The following is a 21,311-nucleotide window of genomic DNA, read 5'->3' on the forward strand; positions in this document are numbered from 1 at the left end:
AGTTCAATAATGTACACATGACTGAAGGTAGAACACTAGGATGTGCAGAGCAACATTGTTACTCATTTCATCATATTTGGCCATAAATGGTAAGAGAGAACACAGAGGAATGTAGAACTCGTGGTGAGTAGTAGATTTTATTCATCTCACTACAGCTTACATGTGAATTAGCAAGGATGGAGGCCAACATCTCTCGGTCTAAACTCCAAACCGTTCCAACTTCTCGTGTTGCAATTAACGCACTTATTGTGTGTTCACATAAACCTGCATGAAACAAACAAGCACCTCAGGCAGAGGCTCCCCATACACGTCAGGGGCAAACATACATTAAAAGTATGATTCGCTTTATTAAATCGACTGGCGCCTTATTAGAGCGAGAATTCGGTGTGGCTTCCAGGCAGGCCGGGGTTCTGGCAGAGCTACAAGGGATGCTGTGGCTAAAGCTGCACAGGGCTGGATCATCAAACATCTCGCATCTTTAAGAGGGAAAAGAATTTAAGCTTAATACAGTATAGACAGCAAGACTGAAGCAAGACTGAAGACTTTGAACAGAATTGTATACTATGTGCCTTCTAAATGTCATTTTCTATACACACATTCTAAATGGTACACAAGATAAAGACAAATGTCACTCATGTTTGAGATGATTCAGTTCGGACTGATTCCCCTAGACATCAGATTTATTTATTTATTAGGGATTTTGAAGTCATTGTTTACACACTTTGGTGACATTTATGACAGGACAGGTAGTTACTCGTTACACAAGATTCATCAGTTCAAGTGTTTAATGTCAAACCCAGTCATGGACAATTTTGTATCTCCAATTCACCTCACTTGCACTTGCATGTCTTTGGACAGTGGGAAGAAACCGGAGCTCCCAGAGAAAACCCACACAGACATGAGGAGAACATGCAAACTACACACAGAAAGGATTCGGACCGCTCAACCTGGGAATTAAACCCAGGAGCTTCTTACTGTGGGGCGACAGTGCTACCCACAGAGCAACCGGTCAAAATTAAAATTATTATTGGCCATATAGGAATAGATGCTTAATCACTAGCCTCTGTGTTAATTCTCTTGTTTTAAATACATTAATTCCAGTATAACTCTAAAATTTGCCAGTATCCTACTGACCCAGAATTAGAATATCTAGTATGGGTTTGACTTCTTTTATAAGTATTAATTAGGCTTGGTTAATCAATACCAACCATTGGTTATCAATATTTTATGAAAGACATCAAGGCAGTTGTTGTTTTGCACTCAGGTGGCGCAGCTGTAAATCACACTAGCCCACCAGTACTGAGATTAAAAATCTCAGCTCTGCTATCAGCCAGACGGGCGCTTACACAGACACACGATTTGTACGATGTGACTGTAAGGGGCGGCACAATGGCTAAACTGGGTTTCCTCATAACTGCTGCAATTGAAGCCTCTGCTGGTTGCCCGATGGCACCTGCACAGTGAGATGGGGGATAATGGAAATTGGTGCATAACTCTCCGTGATGACAACAGATCCCCATCTTATTCAGGTGAAACGATGCGGTCGGTACCAAACTCAGAGGGGGCATGTGAGGGTTGCGATCCTCCTCAGCCAGGAGTGGAAGTCTGTAGCAGTAGACGTAAAATATGATCAGGTAATTGGATATGACTAGATAGAGAGACAATTGGAGGGAAGATGTATAAACTTAAAATACAAGGAAAAAAGATAAACATTTTGTCAGTATTTATGACCTAACATCCTGTCGTGTAGAGTTAAAATAATGACTAAGTCAGGGTGACCTGACTGGGCCTCTAGAATTAAAAAAAATACTAGCACACTGCAGGATTCTCAGAGAAGTTCATCTTGTGGCACAACGGCCTCAAAAATCAGTCTGATTATGCTGTAGTGTGAGCCAAGAATAGTTCAAACATTTGAGTTTGACAGCTTAGTGCTGAGCTAACAGCATCTGTCACAACACAATAACAACATTGTTACAGCAGTGATGTACTACTCACAGATATAAACTTGATCAAATTCGCTTTCAGCGGTCTTGCACATGAGGTAATAAAAGATAAAGAGAGAATGACAGCTCAGTGCTTTCATTGTGTTCGATGAGCTGCATGTCTTCACATGGCATCACATGAAAGAAACCACGGCAGATGGGACTGGCAGCTTCCCATGCCAAATCACTGAACAGCTGATAAGAACAGGTTGAGGCAGATATTCATTTCCTGGGTGTGAGATCCCAGCCAACATGATGCCAAGGAAGTGGAGCTCAGGCACAGAGAGCGTTAATTCCTTTTAACTCCCCGATTACTAATAAAAAAAGTCACTTCCCCGGTTCGAATCTCGGCTCTGTTACCGGTCGGTTGGGCACCATCTAGAAGGCACAACTGGCAGTGCCTGGAGCAGACAAAATTGGCTACCAAGTCTTCTGGGTGGAAAAAGACTGGATAAGTGGGTGGGGTCAAATGCTGTGCAAGGGCCCTGGTTAGCAGACTGAGGCACCTGCACAGAAGTGGATGAGCCTCATGTGCGAATCCACTAAGACACGGGCGAAAAAGGAGTTGAGGCACTGCGCACGTGTCAGAGGGGGCGTGGAGCAGGCAAATATACCATCCTCGAATGCAATCTGGATCCCCAGCAGCGGAAGACTAATTGGCTACGCTCTGTTTCCTGCTTATTCCTGTGTTTTACCCTGTCTCTTTGGTCCTGACTTTGGAACCACAATGTCTTGTCCAGTGTGTTTAGAGCTGTCAGGTGGCACAGCAGTCTAATACGCAAGCTGGACTTTACTGATATCATCAATAAATTTACTTTACTAAAAGGCACAGACATGATCTTTTACCAAGGATGAGATGAGGTTTATTGTACATTGTGTAAGTAATACACATCAATAATGCAGCTGCATGTTTGAGTGGTGCCATGGTTAAATGGCCCACACCAATACAATATGACCACAAATGGCCAGGTCAGTGTTTCCAGCATTGGCGATAGCACCAGTCTCATTGGGCATTAATCTGTTTTAATTTGGTTTCTGATGGAGGGAAGGCAGGATGAGGAATCGCCTCCTTTCTGCTGCAACAGTCAATCCAACTGGCCGGTCAGGACACCGGCACAAGTGGTGGAGGAAAAGAGAAAGCACCGTGTGCCACTCCGAACATGTTAGGGCTCTCTGTAAAATTCAAACACTGGCCGGTGTAGAGAATCATTCCACAGCTTTACACATCAATTAAAGCATGTGCAAGTCTGCAGTCCTTCTTGGTCAGCGTGGGTGAAGTGGAAGTGGAAGAAGTGGCCTAAGTGCATGAGGAAAATTGAATATATACACATCCAAATTTGGAGAATGTATTTGGGAAAATATGCCAAAAGTGAATTAAAAGAAGTCATGATGTGGGCATCTAATATTAGGGAATAACATTTTTATAAGAGCTGAAGGTTCTGTTTGGGTCCCAGGCTTAAATATGGGCACAGAGCGCAGGTAAACTGCTGAGTGCGGGCCCCCGGCCCAGAAACCCGAGAGGAGTGCTGTAACAATGCCCACCTTTGTTCATCACATCTGCTTCTTTTGAGTAGACACTTACACACATGCACTCGCTCATGCAGGTCTGTGATATTCCTCCTGCTGTAACTTGCAGGACCCTGACCACCCTGAACAGTACTCCCTAGGGGTTTGAGAGGGGAACATTAGAAATAGAGGCAATAGATGTTTAACAGGCCTTGTAGCAGAAGTTTATTGAGTGACTACATCCCCTTTTTTAATCGGCCTGTCTCGAGCGGTCATCTAAATCACTGCTGAAAAGTCCTGCTATGTTATTGCATGTGTCCTAAACCTACTGACAATGTTTAATGCAAGATTTTCTGTCGGGTTAATTTACAGCTGCGCTGCTGTACTGCTTCAGACTTTGCATAGACGATGTACTGCCTTCAGATGACGAAGCAGAAGTGAGGAGCTAATACTGAGAACATACAATCACATACTAGCTCAGTCAGACCACAATCTCACCACAAACAAACATATCCAAGATCCAAGTTTGTTTGGAATCGGACCGAGACCACCACCTTTCAAGAGTCTTGTTGCGGTTGTTTTGGTGCACACCCAAGTTGGTTTACTACTTTCACACCTACCCAAACAAATCACACCAAGGGGAAAAACAAATCAGAGCCCGATTTAACCGGACTAAAAAGCACAGGCGTGAAAACACTCTCAGCTGTTCGAACAGACAAAAAAAGTTCATTCCACCACCTTGGTTCTACGACAGAGAGGTGCACTGATGCCTGTCTTCCTTGAGTTCTGATTGGTGGATCAAGACAAGCAAGGGTACAGAACAGGGTTTGATAAATTATCTATGGTAGGTCGGAGCTAGCTTTGTAGACAAGCATCATTGTTTTAAATTGAATGCAGGCTGCTACAGGAAGCCAGTATCATTCATTCAAACATATTTTATTATGTTTCATTTTTTGGCTCAAACTTGACTACAATCACAAAATTGCATGAAAACCTAAACTTTCATAATACACATTTCTCCTCATAACTTAGCTGTAGTGTCTACATGAATGTTTTAAATATCAGTTAAGCTATTAGTTAAATTAAGAACAGATTAAGTTGCACATAATCACAGCCAGTAAAAGTCTATAATCCTTCTACTCTCTGAGTAAGAGCTGTTTTTGACTCCATCACTGGTGAAGCTTCTACGAAATTCTGTTGACTGAGTCTTCCATCTTGCTTCAAGCTGACAATCTCATTTCCTGCTGCAGACCAGTTTGTTTGGAGAAGGAACGTGGAGGCGAGTGAGACAGAGAGCAGGATCTGCTCAGTGCTTTAGGTTTAGACCAAATGCACTTCAACCAAACGGGTGTGCAGAACTTTATAATAATATAACTTTATAAATTATAACGTTATAACATTAATTTATCGAGAAGAGGTTAGTCTAACTGATCTGGTAAATTGCTGACGTCTTACTAAAGAGTGGCAGGCAAGCCAAAGGAGGTATGTTCTTAAAAAATAAGTACCTAGAATACAAGCTGATTCATCACACACAGTCTGACAAACTGTAGAATTACTGGTGTTAAATTGACACCTACAGGGTACGCTTGAGCACTTGTAGTGTGAGAAACCTGATTCATTAGAGCAAATGTGAAAGGATCATCCGATTTTTCATCATATGCCTTGAACACCACTGCCATGTCAAACGGCTGCCGTGTCAAAATGAACAATGAAGATTTTCTGAGCCAAGAGGGTTAAAACAGAACCTAAAAGAAAGCACTGACCATAAGCTATTAAAAGTTTGTATGGTTGTAAAAATTCTGTGGGGAAGCACCTCAACCAAGTGATAATACTGCCTGCCTTGACATGTCACCATTTACAAAACAAGAAACGTATATCCAAGGTAACAGCAAAACAATGGGCACCAAGACCTCGGTGCCAATAAATGCAGAAATAAAAAGAGAGCGAGAGAGAGAGACAGCGAGAGAGAGAGAGACAGCGAGAGAACACCTGCTAATTCTCTCCTTAGGGCTTAACAAATTCCTCCCAAGCCAGGATCTTTCCAAAATGAAATATCCTTTTGTTTCTTAGGTAAAGTCCACCTTTCCACCCAAGCAGTCATTATGCTTGAGGCAGGGGAGGAAAACTGACAGACCTGCTTCACTGCTGTGAGAAAGAAAAATGTAGCGCAAAGTTCTGAAAAAGAAACCAAATACGCTTATCGGTACAATCAAGTTTTATATATACACACAATTTAAGGTGAATAGAATCTATCATATCAAATAAATTATATGCCTTAAGCTTTGTCTAAACAGTTCCAGGGAGGAAATTCCCCCCATGCACAAAACAAGGTTCATAAAGACGTGGTTTGACAAGTTTGGTGTGGAGAAACCTCCATGACCTGCACAACGCTTTGACTTCTACCCTATGAAAAATCCTTTTTGAGTTTTGAGTTAGGCCTTCCCGTCCATGATCAGTGCCTGACCTGACAAAGGCTTAATGAGCAAAACAGACACAAACACTTACACTATGCCCACGCTGGGGTATGGGACTGTACAAAGTCTGGAATCAGTTTTTTTGCATAAATTAAAAAGTCACAAACATTTTACCCAATGCAAGTCGACTTAATATATTTCGAGGCTATCATCATTATAACAACCAGGTAAACAAGATAATATTTTAGCTTATTCTGTAGAAAACTGATAGGTAAAATTGTGTATTTTAAGGGGTGCTCAGGTATTGCAGCAATATATCGAGAGTCCTAATAATGCCTGTGTTAACCTGTGCTATAGGAAGTTTAAAAACAGTCATAAGTCTGGGTACACTGGTAGATGGAGAATAAAGAGTAATAATACCAGTGTAAGAGAGAAAAGCAGACAGAGGAAAGTAGAGCGAGTGCTATTTGATGGAGCAGTGAAAACAACAGTGAATAAAATGTCCTTGTGCTGAAGTGAAAGAGATGAGGATGAGTGGGAACTTTGAAGCAGAGCCAGACTGTGCCCACTGTCTCGCGCCTCCCTCTGCCAAACGGGCACAGACAGCAGACTTGGCTTTAACCATGAGGTGCTGGATGGGATCTGACACATGCATTTAAAATCCTCTTAGTGGAGGAAAAGGCTTTTTCGTCACTCGCAGCGTGCGGTGTCTGCCAGCGACGGTCGCTCATTCAGACAATTCAAATAAGCGAAACCCAGAGAGCTCTGGGTGATTTAGTTTTTATAAAGAAAGCACACAAAGTGACTGGCCCCCGACCAATCGCTCTCATGAATCAGGATACGAGCGCTCTCGCCCAGCCGGTGCACCAATCACTCAAAACATCCCCCTCTCTTTCACTTTCTGTCCTTCACATCCTCTTTCCGTCTCTCCATGAGAAGGCCATTTAAAGTCTGTCCTCTGGTCTTTCAACCTTCGGCTCATCATGCTTCTCTGTCTTCCCTGCACTGATTTTACAAGCTTCAACGTTTTACAGTCGTTATATAATTACGGCACAGCAGAAGGAGGGGACGCTTCGTCAAGGTCTTTGAAATGGATTGCAAAAGCAGACAGTGTATATAAGAACGTATCTCATTTCAAGGAAGTCAGTTAAGAATATTAGTTTTCCAGGTATCCCTCGCTACCTACTTGCAGTGTGCCACCATAAACAGACAGGAGACTCGATAAATGAATGAGAGAAAATGATTTGGGAGCAGCATTGTTCAGATAATGAGTTGTAATTAATCAAACAAACAGTCTCAGTCTCTTTTTTTTTATCTGGGTTCAGATGTTTTCATACATAAAAAAGAATCACACAGTTAAAACTTATACCTGATTAGTAAGCACTGGGAACATTAATTTACCCATCTTTACTAACTACTTCATTCTAATCAAGATTTAAAAAAAAACACCCCTGGCAAGCACCAATACACCACAGGACACCACAAATTCACTCTCACCCAAGTATAAATGACCATGGTGGTTTCTGGTGCCAACGCTACTGCCTGTCCCATTTTTTTATCAAATACATAGCAAAATCATGTGAAAAATTTAAGAGAAACTGAGCATCTAGGTGTGAAGTGCAAATCAAGCAATTATTTCTGCGTCCTGCTTTACTTCTGCCAACACTAATGTATTTGTTAAAAAGTTAAATCATTTTTCCATCTTTCCATACTTTGTAATTCCACCTTTAGTAAAATAAGCTAATTGTGTGCCAGCTATAACGTACTCTTAGCGACTACAGATGGCTGCCTTAACCAGGTGGCATATTTTCCACATTCATCGTTTTATAATTAAGCATGCTAACTGTGCTTTAATGACAAGCTAAATCCAGACCACTCGTAAATGAAGGACTGAACACCGTAAAGGTTTGTTTGGAAATGTATCATTGGGTGATCTTGCCTCTTGGAAAATGAGCATACCAGTCACAGATCTCACTAGAACCTAGTAATTATCCACGAGATCCAGACTAAAAAATGATCTTCAAAGACATTAGCTATTGTATTCTTTCCTGTATGAAGTGGAGACTGGTGTATTTTATAACAATTAGAATGATGCAAGGGCTTGATTATTAGATAAATAGATCATTTAACACCAATAGCTCATTTCCATATTACTATGATCTTGGGTTTCAACCACCCACATGTTATGGTAGATTTAACAGAACCTCCCAAACACATCTGACGTGGTTTACTGTACGTTTTTTGTAAAATATATTGTATATTACTGAAAACCTTGATACATTTATGGAACAATGTTAACTTGACAGTTATAAACTACAGTCCAATATTAGTTTGCCTACCCATCCTAGACATGATGCCAGCATGAAATACAGATCATTATAATCTACAGTAAAACACTTCTCTATTATAAGTGTCAGAATACAGATGTAAATCATAAGAAATTATTGAGGGTGTACGGCCTGCTGGCAAACACAGTAACTGCTATGTTTCGAAGCCATATGGAAGCATTTTGCTTCCTCAGTCATGCCCAGTCGGGTTTAACCAAAGTGGTGGCTACTGCATACGCTGGTCCAGAACTCAATCAAACATGTTGTAGTCTTTTTATTAATTCCACACAAAAAGGGCCCAGGACTCCCTTACCACAGTGCTACTGACAGCGACTTGAAGTGGTTATTAAGTGCCTTTCTCTTTTGGTTAATGCTTGCAGTTAACTTAAATGTGATCATTATGTGAAGGGATTAGTAAAAAGGGAATTTAAAGACTCCTTATGCTGCATTTGCAGACCTCAAAGCTGGTAGTTGACATCATCTCATCATGTAATGGTTTCATTTCAATCATGTGTGTAGTAATATACTGTAGTTTGAAGTACACTTGTTTTCAGTGTAGGATAGCGCTTCACTGGTTTAGAGAGTGGGATGTATTAGCCACTATTGATTTTACTGGTGCTTACTAATGATATGATAGGGCACTATCCCAAAAAATATGCATCAATGAACCAGAAATGATGATTGGCTGATGGCTTTATGAGACAAAAATTATAGTTATAATTATAGTTACTTATTTAAGCACTATCTAAACACTGGAACTAAACTGGAACTGAAAATATTTTGTTTAACTGAAAATAACATTCTAAGGTGAAACAAACTTTGGTACCATAAAGGATTTTAAACCATTTGACTAAAAAGCTTTTTTGCTGACATGGTTTGGGTCAGTTTTTATATAAGAGGTTAAAAAAAGACATCTGCAGACATTAAAAACAACTTCTGCAGACTTTCAAATGATTGGAAACTCTCATACTGATGAGACGGCAACACCTATCCTAGAAGGAGTCACTGAATTATTTGAGTACAAAAATAATGTAACTTATTTAATATTACCTTTACAGTCAGACCTCGAACCAGTAAAATTGATTTCATCATCATCAAAACACCAATTATGGGAATATACTGGAGAGATGGAACGCCATCCTTCCAAAAGAGAGTTCCAAGATCTATGCCAAGATACACTGATGCGGTTCTCGCAGCGCATGGTGGCCCAACACCTTAGTCACCGTATGTTGATTTTTCCTTTAATCAGTCACCTGTCCGTACCTCCTCACATAAGAAGAGTTACCACTCAGAGAAAAATCAGGCTGAGTAAATCTTCTACGTCTTTTCTTTTTCCCACTGGAATATGAGCCTAAGCATCTACAGTGAATCATTATTTCATTATTTACTATCAAAAGATTTAGTACAAATTCATTTCAGTTGGCTATATATACACAAAAACTACTTTCCCCACAGCCTACATAATTTTAACCCAACTTACTAACTTTAACACCTTGATAAAGACAGTTATGCTTTATTAAAAATTCTTTCCTGGAGCAGTGACCGTCAGCACTTGTAAATCACCGGTAGCTACAAAGAGCAGTTTAGCAGGACTGAGACAACCAAGGAAAAAAAAACAGCATCTGCAAGATCATCCCAGCAGCCTTTACTTCCTATCTAGCAAACGGGCCACCGAAGAGCACTCAACACACCTAAAAAGCTTCTGAAAGTCTCACCGGGGAAACAACTCTGCTACAACAATGCTCCCTTTGTCCAACACCAACACAGTACCCACCCGCCAATCCTTTGATTCCCTGCCAAGACAAACCACTGTGTTGGGTTACAGACCTTGTAGCCAAACATTATGCTTGTGTTTAATATTCTACAGTCTGTCTGCATTTTGCCTGCTGTCACTCAAAACAGCAGGCCACAAAAAGGCTGGCCATGACTTTACTGCACTAAATACGTAAGGGAGCGGGTTTATTATGGCTAGAAAATTATCTGCACAGACAATGGACTGATTGGCTGATAAGGGGCAGGTGTATTTGTAAACGGAGCTGGAAAATTCTGCAAATTAAATGCACCAAGCACGAAGACTGTTGGTTTATGAACTGCTGTCTGTTTTGGTGGAACTGTGTTTGAAAGCATGAAGTCCATTTCATGATAATTCTAAGCATAAGTGGTCCAAAAAGTCTTCAAATCTCTACGTTTCACTTTTAAACAAATCATGTTAAACCAACGTAGAGTAATACATTACATGGCAAAGAAATGACTAATTATTACCCAAAGAATTTATAAGAGCTCTGGTGGTGAAGCTCTCCGTTATGCTAACCTACTACCTTTAAGATCTGGGTTTGAATTTTAGCTATCGATTATTAGTGTTATCGGCTCGCTGGGCATCTACAAAGAGATGATTGACTATGTCTGAGAGGGGTGGTCAAAGTCTCACAAATTAGTTGTTGCCCTGTCCTTGTGCCCAGTGTTTCCCAGAGAAACCAGACCTGCTATGAGTCTAACCAGGATAAAGCAATAAATTAAAATAAAATGTGAAAAAACAATTCTATGAACACACAGTATATAAATATCCAGTTTGGTAATGCTTCTATGTAGGGGTATGTTCAGCTGTTTTGTTATTCCAGTAATTATGGTAATATAAAGCGACAGTAGGCAGTTAAACCCTCTGAGACTAAAGGGAGGTTGGTGAGGTTCATGGAAAAACGAAATTATATTGTCAGTATATTTTAATACACTGGCATGTAAAATATATGTGTTTATAACTTAGACAGACTAGTATTGGTTAGGTCATTTACTTTCTGTGCGTAACAATGACTTTCTCTGCTACTATTCTAGTCTGTGTGTTATAACAGGCCTACAGTGCAAATTACAGCTTGGAAAATATAGTACGTACATTTTTTGGTAGAAACCAGTAACATGTTGCAGTTAGATTTAAACTTCATGATCGGCTGTACATCACTGTACCTTCATCTCACAAACACGTGTAAAGCAAAAGCTAAGATATCAGAGAGAGCATCACAAAGTACACAAAAATGATCGACAAAAAGGCAGTTGTAGCCTAGCGGTTAGGGACACCTTACTGTCTAGCGACAACACTACCACCATGTCCTGGCAGATTTATTCTGAGCACACTGCTTCAACAATTGTGTTAAACTGTCTTACCCAACTATTTTCACCTGATTTACAATGATAAAAAAAAAAGTAGGCAAAAAGTAATTATTTGAAATTTTGAAGGCAGAGACAACAGGAGGAAATATTTAATTCTGCCGTTTGAATGAGTATGGTTTTTAAAGACATGTACTCTAAATGACCAAAAGGAAGTGGACACCCATCCTGGTAATTACGTTCAGGTGTTTCAGTCACACCCACTGTCACATACACAGACGCATAAAATTATTTATTGAAGATAAGTTAGCTGCTTCCATCCTTGTGGAAACACACAGGCTCTTTCCTGTTTTAGTATGTCTGTGCCCCTTAAAAATTACACCTTGCATCTTAATATGTTAATAACAAGAACAGAAAAATAAAAAGAAATGCCGTCAAATGTCGGACTTATCAAGGATAAAGATATGCATGCATTGAAAGTAACACAAGTGCCTTTTTATCTTTCCAATGCATGACTTTCTATGTAACTGAGTCATAAAGGCGTAACTTTTATTACATGTAGAGACAAAATAAGAGTGCACAAATTGAACAGATCCATGGCTACACCATGACAACTGCTGAGTCTTCCAACAGGAAGCATGGTAAACAAAGCCATGTATATATTTTTATAGGCACTGTTTCTCGAGAGCGCCAATCGCTGCATAACATCCAAAACAAACAAGTCAGCTAAAGCAGTTTCTAATGAAAGCTGAGGTAATGTACCAGGTGAATCATGTAGCCCACGGTGCATTGTTTCAGCTTGAATGGTTACAAATATGAGCAGAGATGTTTCTGTTTATCTATACAGCTTCACAGCACGAGTCAGTATTTGTTCCACCCATTTATAAAAGCCAACCTGTATTATTTACTCTCACTTTGACTTTAACATTGCCAGCCTTTAATATGTGGGTCCAAAAACCTCAGCATTCCCTAATGATTAACAATAGACGAGGTGTCAAATCAAACTGTGAAGCTCAGACAAAAATAAGGTAAGATTACAAAAGCCTATTAAAAAGCTCTTGTAAGAAAAACAAAATTACACACTAGCTTCCTAGTAATAGTCTAAAAGTTGCCAGATTGGCAGACTGGGCTGTGGCATACTGATCTGAATATCATGCCATGGTTGGGGGACATGGTTTGGATTAAAAAAGCCCCACAGAGAGCCATGGTGTGTGTATTAGGAGCAGCTGGGCTGCAGTTATGTTGGGTTGTAAGTGTCATTAACAACTCTAAATGAGAAGATGTGATCTGTGATAAGTACAGCCATTCTCCCCGGTCCACAAAGAGTACACACTGACCAGAAACATAAAAACTCTAACAGTATACAGGCCCTAACAGATCTCAGCTGCTTGCTGTGATTTATTTTCAAAGAAATGAGTTTGGTATTCTTAGACAGTGCAGCCCGAGGGTTAAGTGTAAGCTTCAGGTTAAAAGTGTTCTTTCATCTGGATGTAGCCAAAATCTAAACAAGAGCGAAAACTGAGAGACTTTAAGCCATAAAACATCCCAAACGTAGCGGTCAGATTCTACTTCATTAGCAAGATCATACTTCACTAGGTACTTTACTAGCAGTAATTTTTCAGCAGTGGTAACAATAGTGTATAATGCATTAGCAACTGTACTAACAGTAAAATCTTTCAAACATTACTCAATAAATGTCCTAACACTGTAGTCTTAAATAAATCTGCAAGTTCATTGCTGCATGATCCTCAGTTTATGCAGTAAAAGTTAAAGACTTAAAGTAACTAATGAAAAAAGTAACTCTCAGAAAACAACTTATTTAACTCTAAATCAGCCTCAATTAACAAAGACATCAGGTTAGACATCAGGTTAGACATCTGTGTTGCCAAGAGTTGCAAAGTTGAAGAAAACAGTTCAGGCCGTGTGTGTTTGCGGCCAGTTTAATGATCTTTTTGTGTTTTAAATGTTAAAGTCTGAGAAGATAAAACTTGTAATAGAAACTCAACCCTTGAAATCAGCCTTATAAAAATCCCTCAGTATGGCTTTATGTATAAGTCATACAATGCCTATTAATATGTTATGAAGAGCAAGTGTAAATAACCTATAAATAAAGTGTTAAGCTCAAACCTTTGCTTTTGAAACACTATCAGTAAATTAAACATTCTACAATACAGCAATAGCTAAGTATTGGTAAGTATACATAATTTAGCTTCTAAAATGCTGGATTTAAAAATCTTTGTGGGAAAAAGCTTAGATTTAAAGTACAAAATAATAAAATAAAACAAACAAAACAAAAAAATAAAAATAATAATTTAATGCCGTCTAGGTATATAAGTTATCCAGAAATAAATCTCCTTAAGAAAACGAATCAAACTTGGTTTTAATAGTAATACCAATACTGCCACCTGCAGGACACTGGTGAAAATGCTCCTCCATCAAGATAAGGTTCATCAGTATTTTAGATCTAAAATAATGAACGTAAAAACCCTCAGGTGTAACATTCCACTATAACAATTAGATCAGCCTTGATATTTACTTCAAGCACACCATTCATCATAAGTTTTTATCCAAAGTGCATAAATATGAATGAATACAATGCATTTTCGGCATTTAGCAGACGCTTTTATCCAAAGTGACTTTCTGATCAACAGTACAGGACCTTATTCACTGAGCTATGACTGCCCTGTATGCACTGCCTTGATATGACTTAACAGTTACACATACATTTTAAAAATGCACCAGAAGTCTAAGTTTATCTATCAGTATTTGGATTTAAAAGAGCCGTGGTCACGGTGATGTTATTTTGCCTCTAAGTATTATTTCCTTATAACAGGACATTGTCTCTTACATAAAATATTTGTAAACATGTACAAATTTATATTAGTGTACTTTGTAAAATTGTGCAAATTGTAACATCAGTCTTGGCAAACCATTTCTCACTTTGTACATGCACATAATTCTCTAACATGCACTGTAGTATTATTATATATTCTATTATATATACTATGGCATTACTTCTTCTCCACCACACTTCAAGTGACCTCCAAACTTTTAATCAGCAGACAGCCAGATCGTAAAGTGTCATTTTCTAAATTGGGATGATTAGACTGTTCCAGAATCCAATGGCCACCATCCAACACTAGGAATTGCACAGTGTGATCAAGGAGCCAGTTGCTTGGCCACAACCATGAAGACTTTGATAAAAAGTATTGTGCTGACATCGTCTCGAGAAGTTTTTTAACTCATTAGTGTACATTTTTGTTTTTATGCTGTGCTCTTATAGAGCAGATATTTGACAAACTGAGTAGATGAAAAGATGGTCACGTCAAAATCCATTCTACTGCCAACGTTTTGTCAATGGAAATTAAATGATTAATGAGAAGCAATAAATGTATTGTGTTCATTTATGCCTACAAGATTACATTTCTTTTAACCTGTGTCATAAATATTGGGGTTATTAAAGTATATTAAAGTGTTAGCATACTAAAACATCATATTTTATTACAAGCCATAAATTATATTGTATCCAGACATTGGCTGCTATAAATTTCACATGCTGGATCATTGATTGGCATCGTATCCTCCTGGAAGAGAAGGTGGTTCTTATAGTGTGTGTGAGGTGTGAGGCAGTATAAATCCTATTGACAGAGCTAATGCACAGATGTAAGAGCTGCCAGCGAGTTTTTACCTGCGACTGCTTTTCTTTTCCGAATGCTCACTGGCTTCAGACTTCTTCTCCTCTATCTTGTCCTTTCTGAGTTTTTTTGAGATGTTCTCCCTAATTTTAGCCTTCTTTAAAGCATCTTCACCATCATCATCCTCACCATCATCATCCTGATCTGTTTCATCAGATCCCTGAAAAGAACAGAAAGCAAACAATGGATTTATGTAAAAGGAAAAAGAGAAAAGCACTAAAAACGTGCGATATTACGCATGAGACAGACGTGTAAAAAAAAATCCAAATCATACAAAATGAGAAACATTAGCTTTTGCTTTCTATAATAAAAAATATTTTAGCAGACATCATCATATATTTTAGTTCATCATTCCAGTCAGGGTCAAAGTACTATTTGTAAACACTAGGCAAAAGGCAGGAATACACCCTAAACAGTGTGCCAATCATGTCAATATTCCTTACCCTACTGGTATCCCTGCCCAAAATAAAGTATTAAAAATTAAAAGATTGGTAAATTAGAGATTAAAGTCCAGTTAAAGGGTAGACTTGGGATTTTTAGTAGATGACCAGCATTGTCTGATTTGTGAGCCAATGCCAAATGAAGTGTTCTTTTAAAAAGACATACACATTTATACATTTATACACATATGCTTGTTATCTACTGTGCACTGTTAGTGAGTTTTAGACAGTAGCATCAATTGTTAACTTTATGTAAACAAAATATGAGTACATATTACTAATGTGTAAATTAGAACAGTTATTTATGTTGGCAAGAAACAAATACACACAGAACACAATGAAAATCACTCACCTCTGAAATATCTCCCCGGGTTGCTTTGCTGTAAAAAAAAACAAATAAAATAAATAAGAAGTTTAATTGCAGTAGTGTTCCATGGCAGTTGAAGATCTTTTTTGCATAAATAGAAGTTCCAAAAATACTTCCAAAAATCATCTATAAAACACTAATCATGGTGAGCAAGCAAGGTCTGACTACCTGTCAATAACTGGCACTGAGCTTAACTTGGGGTCGTCCTTCAGAAGATCATGACTGCTTTTGCTCTTTCCTTTCATGGTCTGCAGGAAAAATGAAAGCGTTGGTACATAATTTCCTAACTGGTAAAGCGCTGAATTGCATCGAGTCTAAATACTAAATCAACACTAACCTCATTTCCAGAAACGTTAGGACATTTTGTTTGTTACAACATCTGATTTTTCATATAACTAACAAAAATAACACTTCTAATGTTTTCACTGACAAACCTAAATTAAAAAATGTTACATTTAATTCTGGCAACACTCAAAGCATGGGTACCATCGCCTTACCTATTAATTATACTTTTGAGGATACTAATTGTTTCCACTGTCTTTGGGTCCATCTGAGATTAGCTTGGGCCCAGAGAACTCAATGATGTTTCTGCATAGAATTGATGTACGACTTTCTCTTTGTGTAACAGAGTTTACGGTTGCATTTATTGAAGCAGCAGCGGACTGTTTAGACTGTGTTAAGCAACTGTGGTTTCCTGAAGTATTTACAAGCCTGTCTTGTTATATTTCTTATATTTGTTGCATGATGATTTCTCATGTAATACAGCCTGAGGGCTCAAAGGTCACACACAACAGTAGTTTTCAATCCTGCCCCATACAAACTGAGATTTGTTTTCTGGATTCCCTGAATTCTTTTACAATATTATTTACAGTAGATGGTAAAAGAGCTTGTATTGAAAAATGTTCTTTTTGAACTGATTGAGTTTAAATTCTCACAAAGTTTGGTCCAAAATGGTGAGCCCTGGTCCAGCATGACTGAATTAAATTGAGTTGTGTCTGAATTAAGTTGAGTCTGTGTTGATGGCTCCCGCTTTTATACCCAATCATACCCTCATGGGACAGCAATCTATTATGCTAGCCCATCAGTGCTGAGACCTGAGTTGGAATTTTTGGCCTGCTGGGCATCTACATAGACATGTTATGTTTGGGGGGCGAAGGGCGAAGTCCTTTGATTGCCACCCTGTCCAGGGTATTCCTGCCTTCACCCAGTGTTTCCTGGTGAAACTGGTCATGACCCTGAACAAGGATATTATGGATTTCATGTTTTTATTTCATTTTACAAAATGTCCCAACTTTTCCAGAAATTAAAATTAGTGATTTTATTCATTTCTTTATATGCAAAGACTACCTGGCTAACTTGATTGACCATTTCCTCTTCCTCTTCAGCCTCCTCACCAAATGACAGCAAACTGAAATTCCTAAACAAATAGAGAAAATAATTAGTCTATTGAAAACCAATGGTACAGTAATGCCAATGTTCTAAATCTGAGACACCCAGAATTGTTTCTCTTGCCCACAAGAATCATTAAAAGACTTGCTTACTTTGTTGCCTTGGACTGAGATTTTTTTCCTTCCTCTTTAGATTTCTCCTTCTTTCCCTTTATCTCACGAGGTATGATATCATCAAAGGGAGAGTGTAAGACCTATGGAAATAAGGACACTGGACATAGGAACATAGAAAAAAATAAGAGACCAGAGTTTAGACATGATTTAATCTTGATCATACCTCTGTAGATCGAATTTTGTGTGGTTTCAGTGGCCTCTCATCGCGGTCACACTCCACCTCTGCTAACCGCAACATGTTATACACAGTGTCACCTGTTACCTAAAACATCAAATCAACAAATCATCTTGTATTATGATATTATTTAAGCAGCACATGTTAAATACAACAGAGACAGAACAGTGCTGTCGTAGGCTCATGTGACTAAACAAAATCAACTGCTGAATTATGACTGAAAATAAACACATTTAAAAGAAAATTATGTAAAAGTTCAGTTAGAAACAAAGCAAATGTCACCTTTCCAAAAATGGTGTGTTTGTTATTGAGTTCGTCGGCTCGGCCCAGAGTGAAAAAAAACTGGCTTCCATTATCATGCGGTCCTGCATTGGCCATGGCCACCAAACCTCGTCTGTTAAAGCGTAATCTGGAGTGAAACTCATCCTACAGCAGCACAGCAAACACACAGAATCAGAAACAGATCTGTGTAACATTTTATTAATTTTATTACACTTTAACATTTTTATAGTTTTTTTTTATACATCACCTGTACTGACAATTTTAATTGGGAGCCCACTGTAGGAAGTCTGGCCCGGAACATTTCTTGGATAAAACGCCAGGTAATCATGGGACATCACACAATCATTCGTGCGGTCACACTTACTCACATCTACTTAAGTACTAAAGACAATTTAAAGTAGCCAATAAACATACTTGTGAAAAATACCAGTCCTGCTTTTTAGTTTTTTTTAGTTGTCCCTGTATTTAATAACAAATGTTATTTGAGCTTTAAGATGTGGACAGTGTCACCAATGTTCCAGCTGAACAGCACTACCAACTCAAATTCAATTTATATATATATATGGTAAAAGAAAAACAATAGTGTGGGGTTTTTTTATGATCTGGGCTGTTCCCAATACAAATGGAAGGCTGAGATGGAAGCAGGTGCTTGTGATGGTGGTTTGGATGGGCTTCAGTTTCCTCAGATCACCCAGGTTGTGTCCACTTTCATGATGTAAACATAAGCAGCTGCTTATTAGTAGCCTGTAAGTGTCTAATGGACATTCTGCTTTTGCTGCTGTGATCCATTAAGGTTTGACAAGCTGTAAAGTGCATGTGTTTTTGAAGGAATATTTTAGTCAGAAGTGAACTAAAGCTCATGACCTACTTCCGTATCCATGCAGGGTTTATTTTGGCTGCTTTGTTAATAAAACTTCTATTACTGGATCAGTTGATCAGTTACTGGATACATCTGTCTATATATTTAATCAAACTACTAGTGATCTATTAGAAGAATGTTTTACCCTGAAAGGACGGCCAAAAATTGACTCTCCTCCAGTCCCAGTGCCAGTGGGATCTCCGCCTTGTACAATAAATTCTGGCACCACACGGTGGAATATGGTCCCGTTGTAGTAACCTATAAGAAAAGACAAATGAGAATTTAAACTTCTCAGCCAGGAAATCTAATCTGGAGAATATCCACAAGACAACAAGCTAGAATGACTGGATTCTACAAAGAGAGATAAAATAGTTTAAATTAACGAGTCAATCGGAGGGACCCTCATAACTGTGGTGAATTAGGACTGTTTGAATGGATGAAGGAAAAACAAGAAAATAAACCACAATGCTTCAAAAGATTTTTTTTTTATGGTGGATGTCTTAAATCTGTTTTCTAAAAACTGATGACTGTGTATAAAATCAGTGTTTGCAAGCAACAAGACCTGCATGTGTGAGAAGGTACCACTGATGCAAAGATGTATAGGTGGATTTTATAGAAACCTGTTGCCATCAATGCAACGTCTTGTTCCAGTTAGTCCAAGGTTATTTTAGCAACACTGGGCCTCACTCTGCTCATGCCACAACAATGTAGCTTCATACAAATAGTGTCTTACTACAGCCCAGTCCTGTTCCCAAGTGAAAATGTAAGAAGCATCATGAAATTCAGAGTGACAAACATGACCAGCGGTGTCGTGCAGGCAACATGCCAATGCTGGTTCTTGAACTGTATAACAATTATATCACCATAGCATAAACTCTACATTAATATAGAATTGATATTTGTGTACCTTCCATGCTGAGTTGAACAAAGTTCCTGCATGCTTTGGGAGCTTCTTTGGACCACAGCTCTACATCAATGTCACCGGCAGAGGTCTTTATCAAAACCTGGGAAAGATGTAAATGATCTTATCTGTCATAAATTTATTTAATGATTTATTAGGATTTTAATGTCATGTTTTATAATCTGGTTACATTTATGACAGAAGCTGTAGTTACCCATGACACAAGATTCATCAGTTCACAACTTTAATGTCAAACACAGTCATGGACAATTTTGTATCTCCAGTTCACCTCACTTGAATGTTTTTGGACTGTGGGAAGAAAACCGGAGCTCCCGGAGGAAACCCACGCAGACACGGGGAGAACATGCAAACTCCACATAGAAAGGACCCGAACCACCCCACCTGGGGATCAAACCTTGCTGTGAGGCGACAGTGCTACTTATCACGCCACCATGCCACCCTATTTAAGATAATGACATAGTACTAAATACATCACTATGTAACACAGTTGACTTAAATCATGAATTTTAGTAGGTATAAAATCCAGGCTGATGAAAAATAAAACTGTCTCCCCTCATATTTAGAAATAGAATAGAATGCCTTTATTTGTCATGTATACATATATATGTATACACCGACGAGCTACTGTAGCTCAAATTGCTGAAGAAGTTAATGCTGGTTCTGATAGAAAGGTGTCAGAATACACAGAGCATCACAGTTGCAGGGCTGTTTTGGCAATAAAAGGGGGACCATGCCTGGTCGGTGTATGTGTATACACGTGTACAGTACAATGAAATTCTTTCTTCGCCTATCCCAGTGGCTGCATGGCAGAGCTGAGATTCGAACTCTCAACCTTTCAACCTTTTGATAGCCCAAATCTCTACCCACTAGCCTACCACTATTTGTTCACTGCACAGACATGTTATAGAATCTTTACTGCACATGCAATTAGAGAGCTCCCTGACAAACTCAGTACTGAATTACTATTTTGGAATGGGTAAAACACCCTTCATTTATAAGGTTACACAGTGCCAACAGTCTTTCAACAACCTGCAATAAGTTGTACCAGCAGGTCTGCATGGAGATGTACAGAGCACTCTGACTGTGACCTTCTGTAATTATTTCAGATAAATCTAAACTTTAACTGGCTGTCAGTTCAGAAACAAAGAGCTGGAAAAGAAAAATCCCATTAAAATAAAACACACCATATCTTATTACCGACTAAACTGGGATAGCCAAGTAAATACGCACCTTGCCATTTGTTGGAGGCTCCTGAATGTATATATTACTCATTTTAAAGAACTTTTATTATATTTATGATTTAATTTAATGATTAAACCGACAGCAAAACCAAAAACACACGCAGATAAACAGAAATATCTGACAAAAACAGAGAAGCACGTCCAACAAGGTTTGTTACCGTTCCACTGACCGACTTCCAAATTGTACCTTCCTACCTATATACGTGCACTATGTACGGCACTGTCTGTTCACTTATCTAGTGCACTTTGTTCTAGAAATGTAACTATTTGAGATTCAGCCTTATTATTCTTCTGTGTTGCTAATAGGAAAAAATTATAAGTGTTTTAGAGTGAGTACTGACCTCTAGTGGAAGCCGAGATACAAACAGCCCTAGAAATACTGTACGTAGTACGTTACTCAGTACTAGAGAGAACAGTAGGACAGCGTATAAAGGCCACTG

General features: G+C 38.7%; 1 protein-coding gene across 1 annotated transcript in view; it reads right to left on the bottom strand.

The window, feature by feature from the left end:
* cwc27 (CWC27 spliceosome associated cyclophilin) overlaps nucleotides 1-21,003 on the bottom strand; it is a 42,084-nt gene extending 21,081 nt beyond the window's left edge. The window contains exons 1-10 of the mRNA XM_063014291.1: nucleotides 20,861-21,003; nucleotides 19,616-19,712; nucleotides 18,854-18,966; nucleotides 17,850-17,993; nucleotides 17,556-17,654; nucleotides 17,372-17,472; nucleotides 17,178-17,247; nucleotides 15,999-16,078; nucleotides 15,816-15,843; nucleotides 15,017-15,183 (exon numbers count right to left, since the gene is read on the bottom strand). Coding sequence (XP_062870361.1) covers nucleotides 15,017-15,183; nucleotides 15,816-15,843; nucleotides 15,999-16,078; nucleotides 17,178-17,247; nucleotides 17,372-17,472; nucleotides 17,556-17,654; nucleotides 17,850-17,993; nucleotides 18,854-18,966; nucleotides 19,616-19,712; nucleotides 20,861-20,902 — 941 coding nt within the window. The 5' untranslated portion in view covers nucleotides 20,903-21,003. The remainder of the gene's footprint in view (nucleotides 1-15,016; nucleotides 15,184-15,815; nucleotides 15,844-15,998; nucleotides 16,079-17,177; nucleotides 17,248-17,371; nucleotides 17,473-17,555; nucleotides 17,655-17,849; nucleotides 17,994-18,853; nucleotides 18,967-19,615; nucleotides 19,713-20,860) is intronic.
* Nucleotides 21,004-21,311: the final 308 nt, after the last annotated feature.

The sequence above is a fragment of the Trichomycterus rosablanca genome, chromosome 18, assembly GCF_030014385.1.
Source record: "Trichomycterus rosablanca isolate fTriRos1 chromosome 18, fTriRos1.hap1, whole genome shotgun sequence".
Taxonomy (NCBI): Eukaryota; Metazoa; Chordata; class Actinopteri; order Siluriformes; family Trichomycteridae; genus Trichomycterus; species Trichomycterus rosablanca.